Source organism: Rhipicephalus microplus, chromosome 7, assembly GCF_043290135.1.
Source record: "Rhipicephalus microplus isolate Deutch F79 chromosome 7, USDA_Rmic, whole genome shotgun sequence".
In the NCBI taxonomy this organism is placed as follows: domain Eukaryota; kingdom Metazoa; phylum Arthropoda; class Arachnida; order Ixodida; family Ixodidae; genus Rhipicephalus; species Rhipicephalus microplus.
In genome coordinates, this window is record NC_134706.1 from 82,410,662 (window position 1) to 82,424,803 (window position 14,142).

General features: G+C 43.3%; 1 protein-coding gene across 1 annotated transcript in view; it reads left to right on the forward strand.

Moving 5' to 3' along the window:
- LOC119179169 (putative phospholipase B-like 2) overlaps positions 1-10,864 on the forward strand; it is a 31,793-nt gene extending 20,929 nt beyond the window's left edge. Inside the window, exons 9-12 of the mRNA XM_037430241.2 lie at positions 386-457; positions 5,289-5,441; positions 7,166-7,325; positions 9,743-10,864. Coding sequence (XP_037286138.2) covers positions 386-457; positions 5,289-5,441; positions 7,166-7,325; positions 9,743-9,988 — 631 coding nt within the window. The 3' untranslated portion in view covers positions 9,989-10,864. The remainder of the gene's footprint in view (positions 1-385; positions 458-5,288; positions 5,442-7,165; positions 7,326-9,742) is intronic.
- The last annotated feature ends 3,278 nt before the right edge of the window (positions 10,865-14,142 follow it).

The following is a 14,142-nucleotide window of genomic DNA, read 5'->3' on the forward strand; positions in this document are numbered from 1 at the left end:
TATTTAGGCTACGTCATGTCTGAGCATTTCTTTTTTCGAGATTTGCAACACTGCTCTGGCAACGAATCATTGAACATCCTGCACACACCTATACCTATAAAGAGCTGTGACCATGGGGGCACTACTGAAACATTTGAAACTTCTAAGCCTGTCTGATGGCCAAGTCTCTGTTCTTTCAGTGGACCTGTACTGGCGTTCAGTTATTTTCAATCTGTATTTCTCTATTCCTCACATCCTCTTGAGAAATAATGACTAGAATAATTACGATTGTGGGACCGTAAACAGTGTTCCTGCGTGCGAATTCCTTCTAGAGTATGTTATTTTATATTGTGTGTAGATACATTTCCCATTTCTCCCTCCTCCCATTTCTCACATGTCTCGCCAGTGAATACATCAACGTGACGGATGCCACCGACACTCTGCGTGACGAGACCTACTGGGCGAGCTACAATGTGCCGTGAGTTTCCACCCATATATTTGCATGCAACAAACAGTGGGTAATCACTGTCTAAAGACTTCAAGTAACAGGCAAGAGTTGGGTCTTTCCTCCCCGTCTTTCACCTTGCTTCCTCCTTCCCCTGCACAAGGTAGCAATTGATTTATTAATTTATTTGTTTACATAAAAATGTTGTGTGCGACCAGGGGAAAAAAGCTGATACAACTAGCTTGAGGATGTTTTTGCCACCATACACGTGTTACAGTGTAAAAGGTGGTAACAAAAAACAAAACAGAAAAATAATGCACACATAACGTATTGCACATGAATATCCGTCATGTAAACAAAGTAACGTGCTTTTATAGACATAACAAAGAAGCATAATTCTAGCTACGTCCAGTTAACTGCCATGTCTTTATTATATCGCTCAGTATTTTTCGAGCGCACTATTCATGGTAGCTAAATAAAAGCATAGTTGCGTAAATAGATGAAAGTATAGGAGTTCCCGAGAGGTGAACATAAGTTTGCCGTTCTACACTACTTACCGTTTGTCTACAGGGTGGCAACAAATAAAAAAAATGAAAGAGTAGCTCGGTTACGCACGAAGTTTATTTTGTGTTTAGGGTTCATTCAGACTCTAAATCACGAATATTGTCTTCGACCAGACTCACTCCAACTCCGACTCGCTATAAATCTTTTCAAACAGACTCATTCATACTCGATTTCATAAAAAGAATACCCCTGGGCCAACTGAGAATCCGTTTCATGAAACCATCTGAGTTTGTCGGGGCGAGTCGATACATGAATGGGTTTGGTGAGCTATGGCGTCACATGTCTCATAGCTATATCGCAGATGTGGACTCGCATTCACAAAAGTATCTCATGCTAAAAAATTGCGTTAAAGAACATTTCAGCGAATCATAATATAGTTCAAAATATTAGTCAAGGAGCTTACAAATGAGGAAAACGTGTTAACAAAACTGTAGCTCTGTGAATTCTACTTTTTTTGGAAACGTAGGAATTAGTTTTTCGTTTAAGCTTCACTATTTTGATAATCGAAATGACGTGGAAAGATGTGTGGCCTAGTGATATTTCGAAAAAAGTTCACTGTCAGCTTCCTGCGAATATAGCGATTCAATAGTATCAGAAGAGCTTCGGCTTTAACTGAGGCGACAATCCTTTCCCTTCCACCAACAAGCTCGGCGATATTCTAACACACACCACCTATTGATAACCCTAGTTCACCTCACCGTATCCCTGTTTAGGCGTTACTCATGCTACTCGCGAGTTACCAGTGCGTAGGACACGGGAAAACTCGGAAAGATGTGTGCGCTAAGAACGTTGTCTCGATTGAACGGACGTCACGCGTATTGCACCACTCAGACAGTGCAGTCACGCAGGAAGGAGACGCCGTCATATCTAAACTTTGATAAAAAGATAAAGGCACACGGAAACTGCAGGCCGCGGGCACTTAAAGAACGACCGAAAGGGCCAGTTTTTTCTGGGCCGGTTGTGCTCTTCGATACGAAGGGCAAAGCCGTTCGGCAAATCGTTCGTGGTTCATCGAGCTAAACAACTATCATAACCATAAACGGATGCGTACCTCAGAAATTGGGTACATCGGCTCGACACTGCTTTCATATAAAAGAAGGAGACAGCAGCTAGCCTAATAACAAATAGCCGCGAAGCGATGGCGGTAAGCCGAAGTACCCGAGTACTTACAACGAAGCCAGCACAACGGAAAAGGCATCGGCGGCTACGAGCAGGTAACGAAGCTATGAAAGGCGTACGTCAACGACGACGTGGTCGTAGACTGACGGGAGTTGCGAACGCTCGGCCTCAGCGCATGTGCCTGTCTCTGGAGTTCGGACATCCCTGTCGCGTCTGTGAGCGTCTCGAACCTATCTGCGCTGAGTCAACGTGGAAACAACCAGCTAAGACCTGGAAACAGCTAGTTAGTATCCCTACGTTTATTATATCCCTTCTCTCTCTCTCTGGAGGTGATCAAGTTAGTCTTCAGAGTTTTTTAGTTGTGCTGTTTAAATTAAAGTCCTGCGCTGCACAATGCGAGTTTCACCTTTTTTTTAAACTGGGTGCAATAGAGACGAGGGGCCGAAGTCACAACACGTCTCTCCTTCAAATGTACTTTGGAATTGGCCATTCGACTTCACTAATGATATGTTCCACATCGTGGTTGCTTGAAACTTGCTTTAACGACAACATTTAGAGCCTAATAAGTATTTTTCGAAAATTCCCGTAAGAGCATGTTTCAAGCACAAGATTAAGTCTTTTTGGACCAGTGGCTTTGTGACCCATGTTGATCCGTGCCACGAGTGTTATCGGGCTGTGTCTCTCTGCGTGAACGTGGATTGCACAAGACGCCTCTCAAGGAGAGGAGAGCGGACAGGCGTTCACCAGGGAGACCTGTGTAGATATTGAACAGGGTGCGCCATTCACGTTACGTACATCCTGTTAGTTTTGATTGTACAACGTGGGTATGGTTCTGACGGGAGGTTTTGTCCAGCACTGCTATCTTATTGTGTTGATTTGTAGAGCTTCGATGCCTTTTGGATGTTAAAAAAGTTTTTAGGGGTGACGATCCTTAGGGTGGGGGTCTGTCCTTCCTCCGTCGGTATATGTAGACACCTTTCAAACATCCCACTAGGCCCCATCACCGATTCACCACATCAGCGACTATAAAGCCAACGCTGTCGAGAAGTAGCCAATATGAAATGCAAGATAGTCGTGTACTTGTATCCAGGCGCGCGTGAAAGAACCATAGAATTTGCCACTGGGTCCATCCCTTGTTTCTACGTGACCACTTATACTTCCACTTTTCCACCTTTGCAAAGTGCCCACTACTTCGTCCTCGCAAACGTTCCGCTAAGCCCCATCACCAATCCATCACTTTACCAACCATAAAGCAGTTATAATGAAGGAGGAACGTAACCGACGCACAGCAACCACTAACTAATAATAAAATTTCTTGTATAAGTTTATAAAGTAATTGTCATGTCTTTGATGATGTAGTGGGCGAAATTCGCAGATGGCTCTTATTTTAGTGATGCAACCCTCCAGCGCTTCGCCCCACTCATCATCATTCAATCAGTGGATATGCTGTGATTTTTTTTCTAGAATACGGGCCATGGTACTTAGCCCACGTTGAGTGTGTTTTTTTTTTTGAACGTGTCGTACGCGTTGTCGATTTACATCGCTATCTTGCCATTACCATTCAACACAACGTCCTTTATCTTTTGAACACCTTACGTTTCGTATTTTTTGAAAGCCACTTTTTGTCCCAGCTTCGCAGAGAACAATGTCATGTGATGAAACAGCGTATCTGTGACACCAGAAAGAGCTAGTACGTGGGAAGGACGGAAGATTTAGGGTGCGCAACAGGTGCGCCGGAAACGTGGCGTGTATGGACAAGTATAAGAAAAGGAAGAGACTTTATGACAAAAGGCCATGCACAATAGTGTTGATTTACTTGAGGCTTCCGGCAACGTCGCCTTTTATGACTGTAGATCGGGTAGCTTTTCCTTAAGCCCTTGCAAAAGCTTGCAAAACTGTTTTGTGGCTCTAATCAGGCGAATATTGCGTTTCATCTCTTTAGACTCTATCGAAACACGGCTAATGCAAGTCTCGGTGTTCGCCTGTTGCCAGTTAAAGAATGCTAAACAATACACGAAGCAGAATGATGGAAGTAAAGCTTTTGAATAAGCATGGCGAATCCTGTTCTTTTCCGCCACATATGTCCATTCTGCTACCATTGGTGCGTTTTCGAATGTTCTGTCGTGGGCATTCTATACCATTACCTCGTTAGTTTTCGACAGAAGTGGGATAGATTGGAAGAAGATGTACTATACATCCAGTGACTACAGCTGGTTTTAATATTACTCTGTCTTTTTGCCACTGCATAAACTTATTTCTTGATTACAGCGTGTTTACCTTCGAGTTAATTATCGCTAGGATGATCATTCGTGTAACCAAGGCATGGCGCTTAACTCTTTTTTTTTAGTTCATGCCGACGTTCCCAATTTTCCTAGAAAGCCTATAGTGTCTATGTTGGACATCTTTTGCTTTTATGGACAACGCAAATTTAGCTGTCATGATTGACGATCTTACATAAAAAAGGCTTAACTCACCTGACACCCCAGGTTTATATGTTTTGTGATTAACATAATGAATTCGTAGTATAAAACTGTCCACCCATTACAAAAGGCACACACGTTAATGGGCATACTCCTTTTAGACCGTGCACGTAGTGGGTGTATAGCAACTCCGAAAAGCTTTCACGGACATAATTGCTCATAGTTTAAAGCATCCTGCCCATTACATAGAATGCAGTCATACGCGAAAGCTTCACTGACACAAGCCACTTTCAATTTTATCGATTACATTGTAGTAATGCACAATTTAAACTTCGTGGTGTAAAATTGTGCAATAAAAAGCATGTAGCAAGTTGTTGGAGTTCGCACTAGGGAAAGGATATCGCTGTCGCGTTCAACCCTTTAAAACAAAGCTTAAGGATCCTCGAATTATTTATCAGGTTCACTTGCACGTTTCATATTTCTTTGTTTATACTTTTATAATCATATTTTCTCCATTCTCTGGGATCTCCTATTCCAATTGACGCTACTAATACAGAGTAGCATTAAAGTGGTACACAGGGCACCAGCTACAATCTTTTTTTTCTAATAGAAAGTTTCTCACCCTCTCACTGCTTTCGTTACTATTAACTACGAACGGGCCCGCGGCCAAGTACTTTTCAATGCGCTTAGGTCTGTGTTATAGGTATATTTTCGCTGTCAGGCACACTTATAAAACAGCCCTGCTTTACTGCTTTACGCAGCGCCTTCGAATTCATATTCAACGTCAGCGGATGGTGGAGGCTGGTGGAGAAGTACGGTGACTGGTTCACCTACGACAGGACACCGCGGGCTCTCATGTTCATGCGTGATCACCACAAGGTTGTAGACATGGAGTCCATGATGAATCTGATGAGGTAAGCAGCCTCACCGCAAGAGCATGAATGGTAACAGCACAACTACATAGTGTGAGCTTTTTAACAGCGGAGCTGTAAAACACTTGCTTGGTGTGTGGCACCCGTCTTCGTTCGTCCACGATTAGGGACGAAAGAAAACTAACAAAAACAAACAAACAAACAAACAAATAAACAAGAACTTGTAGCCTCCTCCGAGGAACTGATGACTTCACGTAATGACACAATCGTGTGTCCCTCTCACCTCCCGTGATAATAGTTGGATGTTGGGCGAGAGGAGAAGAAAAAAATAAATAAAAATTGGCTGCGTAACTGCGTGCTTCCCTGCAAACGTCGTCGAAAGATGATAGTCTTCTGCCGGGCGTACTACACGAGTCCTGGGGCATGCCTTGTCGAGTGGGTTGTATTTCACCGTTGCATTTCACCAAGTGGTTATTTATGTTTTGGTTTCTCTCAGACAGTGCCTCCTTTATGTTGAATCAGTCGCAGCTGGCTGGCATTGATAAAATAGAGGAGGCGCTGCGTGAGAACGGAGGTCACCTGGCAGTGTTGGGGGAAACGTGAGCTTCTGCAGAACCCGTGGCCACTGCCAGGTGGCAGCACCATATCGCCGGTAAAGGAATTTTTTTGTTCATAGCGTCACATTTCAAGCGGGGCGTAAAAAAAACAAAAAAAAAACTACGGTCTTGAGAATTACGCATTTATATGATGCGTAATTCTAAATATATAGTAAATGAACGCACCACCTAATACGTATTGATGTTGCGCCGCATATATGCGGAATATTTGCTTTTTGATGGATAATATTCACAAGTATGAACGCAGCCCCCAGTTCGAAATGGCTGGGCTTTCAGCAAGCGCTTAAACTTTGGCTGAGTGACTGGATCATGCAACAGAGAGACAGACAGACATACCAAAACGTCTGCGTTCAGGTACCGCAAGAAAAACTATCGTCTTTAAAAAATCCACGCATCTCTACGAAAGAGACGTGACGAGCGTGTGAAGCTCTGAATATAGTATCAGTGAGTAACCGTACGTTTCACGAGCGTCACCTCATATATTGTGAATCGATTGAGGTGTATATAGACATTTACATTTATTTTGCCTTCTAGCCCTCCTAGGTAATTGAAGGAGGACTTAAACAATTGCTGGAGTGAAGGAGTTGCCTCGTAAGTGAATCCAAGAACCCACCATCTTGCCAATCGCAAGATACCATTCTAATAGGAGTAATCAGTTAAGACATAAAGCACTTGTCGTGTGCCTTTGTGTTACAGGTCCTCTTAAGAAGCCACATCATCTAGGCTCATTTAGAGATCAGCTCGTGAATGCTTCTCTCGATAGGATATTTTCGCAGGAAACAGTCATCTATTTTTGTAGTTAGCCTATGTCTCTGTGTAAGTTTAGATGTATTCTAACTCTATGTCTACGTAAACCGTTTTCTTTTGTGTTTCACATATGTTTTGACTGTAGCAACGGTTCTATACCATGGTCAAAACGAAAGACAAGGCTAGATTTTACAGAGCTTCGCCCATAAGATGGATAAGATGCGAACCTAGAAATGGCCGTGTTGCCAGATAGGCACATTATATTCCGTTGCTTGGGAATTCCATGGGACATAGAATTTATGACATTCATGAAGTGACAGGATCAATCAATATGCAAACGCGCGTAAGCTGAAAGCTTAGACCATGTAAATGCCAACCTACATTGTTTTTGTGCTTCTCCAGGTACAATGACTACAAGAATGACCCATTGTCACGCTGCAACTGCACACCGCCGTACAGCGCCGAGAACGCCATCTCTGCACGTAGCGACTTGAATCCGGCCGACGGCGTCTACCCGTTCCCGTCTCTGGGACACAGGCCGCATGGTGGAACCGATATGAAGGTGCACTACTTTCTGTTGCTTTAGTTTTAATGTTTTTAACGTGTTTATAGCAATTCACCAGCCTGACAAAACGCTTACTTATGCGACGATTTGCCACTTCTGATTTGTGGATGGCACCACATTCTGACTCGCTCTATAAATGGTACAGTCTAAAAAATATTCTACACCTTTGACCTCGCGCATAATGGTCTTGCTCTAGATGGTCCTGCTGGTATTATCGTTACTGGAATGCATTGACGACAACAATGGTGACGATAACAGCTAAAAAAAACTTTCATTTGCACTGAGTCAGCATATTCAAGATACGAGACCAACTAGCCCTGCAATCTGTCCTACGAAACAATTCAAGATACAGCACACAATACGTACTTAGAATGATATTTATCTCTCATTTAGTGGAGACCTTGCACTTGGTTTCTCACTCAACTGAAATGCACGCCTTTTGTGTTGCACGAATGAAACCAGCAGACAGTTCAGCCACATGAATGTAGGGTACATTATTTTTGCTCCCTTTATTTGCAGCGTAGTAATTGCGACACACAGTGCAGTTAGTTATAATTGACAGAAATTCACATCTTGTGTATAGGAAGTCTGAACCCGAACGCGTTCGAAGCTGTAACAATGAAGTTACGCTGAAGGGCACTCCCTGGCCCACTCTATTGGGCATTTCTGTGCGGTCAGTCCTGGGAAGTGTTAGCCAGAGTCACTGGTAATCCATGCGGCGAGTGAGGAAACACTCTTTCTTGAATGTGTAAATCTAGGGTTGTATGTGATGCCAAGGCGATGAACTGGGCTATAGCTGGTACATGTTGATACACATAAAAAGTCAGCGGGAAACACATAAACAGTAGAGGAGCATGACGGCACAGGCTGGCACTAACAATTGATCAAAGCAAGCTTGAAACGAAAACACATTACCACTGGCAGCCACCTTGCGCATGCGTGTAGTAGCCATGTGCCATATAAAACACAATACTGACGAGATATCACGGCGTCTCGAAAGGTCCTCTCCATAGCCAACAAGTACACTGACGTGTCACTGACGTAATTGTTTTTTCCTTCCTTAAGGCAGAAGGCTCCCGAAATTTCGTTTGCGTTCTCGATCATTTCCCGACCTAAGGTTGTACGAATGGCGTCAGTGACATGTTAGTGCACCTGTCGACTAAGGAGATGACCTTCACTGACGCCGTAGTATCTCGTTAATATTGTGTTTTATATGACGCATGGCTACTTCACCCACGCGCATGATGGTGCCCGGTGGTAATATGCTTTCGTTTCAAGCATGATTTCATCAGTTGTTAGTGCCGGCCTGTACCATCATGCTCTTCCTCCGCTTTCTTGTTGCCCGCCTGATTTTCATGAGTATCGTAGGTTGGTTGTCCGGGCCCCGTCTATGGAAGGGGGTAGCGGGCGGCATGCTTTGCGTTCGCGTTGAGAGAAGAAGAGGTCAATAAGTTCGAACCTAGAAGTCACGACATCTGCTTGAGCCACCCGTCTAATAAATGTTTGTTCGTTTTGGGCCTTTTGATAAAATAACTCCTTACCATAATTCTCAGCCAACATGAACTTATGAGTGTAAAACTGTGCATTTGAAGTAAGATCGACTTCAAAAAAAAAAAAAAAGAGCTCATCAAAAGAAGGCTGCTTCGTTGTGCAGCATCACTGAAGTTGGGCAAGCACAATATTAACAAACCTTGCTATAGCTTGAAAAGCTTCCGAGACTCCCCGTGTGAACATGTCATGGTGCTTAAAGAGTAAAGTGGTGTTCGGAAAACCAGACATGGCACACTGAGATACAAATGCCAAGGCGAATCGTAATTTTAAAGACAGTTCTAACGCAGCCGTTTATCAACATAGTTCTCCGTTTGTACAATATGGAGAAGTCCAAAAATGATTTTATGCGACAAACTTAATTGCCTTATTTGTTCTATTGTTTGTTGGTGTCATTCAGATGAGTATTGCTGAGTATTCAAGTGACATCATCATGACCATTTTTCTATTGAATTCGCAGCTTTACTGTTCTGTAGATAAGCACATCGAGATAAGAAAGTGAGCCTTTCACTGTTTTTGTGCAACAAAATGGCGGCGAAAACAGTGGAGTTCCCTAAAACTCACTCACATAATATATTTTGCTCTCGGGACTCACTCGGACTCGCACTCACGAAAGTTTTGTTCAACTGTACTAAACCAGACTCAATCTTGTTAAAATTTAACACACCCTGACTCACTCAGACTGACGGGTCAACCTCAATCTGAGTGAGATCTAGTGAGTCGATTCATGAGTGAGGTAATTGTCTTATATGCTTAAATGCATACTCCTTGTAACACACACAAGTAAATCAAAGCGATTGCTCTTTATTCATGGCTGGCATGCATTTTCCTTTATGCCATACTTTTTTCTCGGCTTTCATCTTCAGCTCACAAACTCGTTGTTGTTCGAGAAGCTCGAGTTCGTCTCTGTGAGCGGACCGACCTGGACGCAGCAGCCCCCATTCCGCTGGAGCACATCTGGGTTCAAGGACCGCCACGAGGGACACCCCGACCTCTGGAAGTTCGAGCCATTCATTCACCACTGGCTCCTGGAGCCGCAGGAAGGGCTCAGATATGAGATTGAACAAACTGGCAACACAGTAATGGCCGAAGAAATTATTTTTTTCCTTTAAGTGCCACGAGACGCTGTGACTAGCAGTCAGCACTGCTAGTGGGCTGTAGCGAAAGCTACTTGCGACTTAAGGTGAATTATAATGTAGTGCCTTTTCTGTATAATCAACGTGACGGACCATGGAGTAGAAAAAACAACATAATCGTCATAGGTTGCTTCTTACAGAACGTTGTGCCTAAACTAAGACGTTGTGTCTGGCTGGCCTTACGGATACTAAGTAGCAGCTTTTTGTTTTCAATAGTGTAAACATTGTGAAAACAAGTTAGGCTGCTGTGGCGCTTGCTTTGAATTGTTATGTAAATATTTTATCTACAAGCGGTTCACTTATTGAGAGTGGCGCTGTAATCTCATGGTATTACGAGGAGCGAGAACAGTAATATTATGTAGACTTGACTTTGCATCCATACCACTTATTTTTCAGTGTACCACACTTGTTTATCAGACTCGATATACTTGTTCAATATCGAGCAATCAGATCTAGCGCGAATATGCTAACGTTGCGTTGGTCGCACGCAACGCAGCACTCGGATCTCTTCCAAAGCTTGCTAAATTGGGGCTACACGCAAATACCTAACTGTAGACAGTGCTCAGGTATTTACGGTATAGATTCAGGACTTGCCATATTATTGTTCGAAAGGAGTGTTAAACAAGCACACGCATAATGTTAGGTGGTAGTGTGGCTTCTGAGTTCTTTGTTTTTCAACTTTCTGTCTTCATAAGCATTTCATTTATTTTCTTGCAGTGAGGCTTGCCTTATATAATCTTGGTAGCAGTGGCTACACATTCCTCGCTGGCGAATGGAATTCATGTCAGCCATTCAATCACTATTTGGTATTTGCATGCGTCCAGCAGTGGAAATAAAATAAATAGCTCATGATGACTGTCTTTTGTCTTGGTGGGAGCTGTAATTCAAATATTTGTGGTATTATTAAAATGCAACATATTGATGACAAACAAATAACTACAGAAAAGAATAGCACAGGGTGCTCTCAATTGTTTCTTAAACAGTAATTTCTGAAGCGAATGTACGAAACACGCTGTTTCAGGCGTCTGCTATAAACTGCACGCAAATATTTGGAAGAAATGTATTGAAATGAGGTTGAAAATGATTGCCGGCGTCTTCAACTTGATTACATTCAAGCTTGTAGTATAGTTTGTGGTAATCAGAGAACTAGTGCTGCTGCTAGTCCTATGCCTGAACGAGAAACCGCCAGGCCTGCGCAGAACACGCAGCACAGTCACAGCGAAAGCTGGAACAGCGGCCTTTCAGAGCCTTTTCTAAACACGCTTTGAGTAACTGCTACAACCACACTTGCTGGGTACCCACTATGCCATAAATAATCACAATTTGTGGGTAGTATGCCGGCATTCCCTACGATATTCTTCATCAATGTTGAGAGAAGCGTGGTATCCACTAAACACTTGCTATAGCAATTTACGGCAATTTTTTTCATGCAGGAGATGATAACGATGCAGAATTATGCCTGATGTGGGTATGCGCCGCAGTTAATAGATGATCAAGGACAAGCTTTTGTAATGAGTTGGAGCATTTGACAATTCACTCGTTACACAATTCGCATTGTGTGACGCCTGGTTGTTGCTTTGCTCTTCTAAAACGCTTTATTACTCATATTAACGCGATTTCTTTCCCCGCATCAACCCTGCCCAAGACAAATTTACAAACGAGTTCCAAGCAATGGCGCGGCTCAGTGGTAGATTACTGGGCAGGCACGCAGCAAACCCGGATTCTAATTCCATTGCGTCCTAGGTGTTTTCTATTTCTAGAGTTTCTTTCTTATTTATTGCGACATTGGTTGCGGACACCAGCGGTGGCACCATACCTGACCTATGTTGCGATTTCATAAAAGCCTTCGCTTTAAAATACTGTCTACTAATGGACAATACAAAACTTCCAAGTCACAATTACCAGTCAAGTCACCTGGACCACAAGAGAGTACGGTGTGATTCCAACAAGTATTGCTCGCTGTAGCCCCAATGCATGTATTTTAATTCTCCGCACACCATCACGCAGTGGACTTCGGAACCCTCTGGGCAGTTGAAGCTCACGGCCAATGTCCAACAACCTTTACTCCCTAAAATGGTCCCTAATCAAGTTGGTCAACAACTTTAAAAAATCAAGTAGCGCAGCTTGTCATAAATAGCACTGGGGCACATAACGCAACCATTGTTCACTTTGGCCCTACAAGAATGATGATTGCATGTATATCAGTAACTATGTGGAACAATAGGCAACATCAGAAAAAATGGGAACCTCACAACAGTGTAGGTAAAAGCTGTGCCGCTAAGCTGAGGACAAGAAAAAATAAAGAACAACTCTACTCAACCTTGCAGCGATGCCCTTGCCTACACTGTGTTCCAACTAGCCCCAACAAACACTTTTCTACCTCATGATAGGCCACCTTGCAAAAAGTATGCCTGAGGACAGTTACAGGTGTGTAGCACGCCCGAACAAATGTTAATACTCAGAATAGGCGGTAAAGCAGTGCCAGTAAAATTGAGTAAACTTTCGAAAATTCCGTCACAAAGCATGTTAGATAAAGACAGTCATCTGTGGGTTCGGGCCGCTACCAGAAGATTCACAGGCTGCACGCGGCCGCAACTGATTATTTCTCCTGTGGTAGACGAATACACTCAAAAACGGTCGAGTTAGTGCATTTGGCGTCCTCTGATCTTCTTCAGGTCATTTCACGGCATAACAAACAACAACAATAACCACACCAATTTAAATTTTTAGAAGTGTAATCGTTTCTATAGGAGCCGAAAATGGGGAAAACCATTTCATTTTCAAATAGCGGTCAACGTTAAGTAGACGACGCTTCTGAAAGCTAGGACAGTACAAGATGACTGCGGGCCAGAAAAAAAAAGAAACAATTCTATGAGTTATTCAGTAAGATCACATACATGGTTGATTTTCTCTGGAAGAGCTTATACAAGTAGTGTTCTAGCAGCTGTGGGCATGGATCGCTTAGTTATTGTCCACTCCGAATGAATTACCAGCCATATGGTGCGCGAGAACGCTTACTTTGTGGCAATTAATGTTTGCTAAGGCCCCTATCTTCGCGATCGCAACACATATCTTTTGTTACTGTCGACGGCTGCTATATACCAGCATAGTCACTGGTTAGGTATATCAAAAAAATCTGTTCTCAATTAGCTAAAGAAGGATGATTGGTTTGTGACGCAAACGGCCATCAATGATTCTTCCCGTCCGTTTCGCGTTCATTTGCTTGCCCTAAAGTTTAGTTAGTTAGGCTGATCTATAAGTTACAACGACCACAAGTGAATGGACAGGTGTGCACACACGCCTTCAATATCTCTGTTTACCTGACACCAACGTCTGAGCACTGAAGAGATAGATGCAGTTATCGTGGCAGCTTCTGTGACCACGGGAGCTGTGCCAGGCCTTGCACGACACGACAACGTGGGTCAATAACCTTTACACTCGTTTGCTGTAAGTGTTTGTTAAAGGAAAGCTGAAGAAGCTTTAGAATTCGAGAAAACATTGTGGTTAGAAAGGACAGACATCATTGTCCCACGATGTATATGTATATATTTTTTCTGCAGCGGAGGCAGTAGGAGCTTTAAATACGCCAAAGAAGTTTTTTTTTGCTGTGCCCACATGAACGCGCCCAAAGTAAGTGTGTGGAAACTTCCGTCATCATCGATTCATTTTGTGCAGCTGAGCTGCACTACGACGGATGGTTTCCGCCGTGAACTGGTCGTGACTGCGACAGAATTGCTTATGTGACGAATGCTCACGTAAGTATATCGACTGTACGAGTATGGCAACTAGATCATGATACGTGAAATAACGACAAACAACCCAGCGCTACGTGAATAAACGTCTTTCGTACTTCAACCGTACTTTAACCATACTTCAATTCGTGACGTCTCGCCGCCGGAGTTAACTGATGAGACCACACTTCAGCAGCGCTGTTGTTGCAGATAACGCGACACATCAAGGATGATGCCACCACGTTCGCCCGGCCTCTCAAAAAGCCCTGTGGCTTTGCCACCGCTTTTCACCAAAATGTGCTATTTTTGTCCGCTTTTAAGGACTGTCACATCTTTTCTCAAAGTAGCAGGGTTCATTTCTTGAATCAGCAGGGTTAAATCTGTCCTTGCACTCGAGAG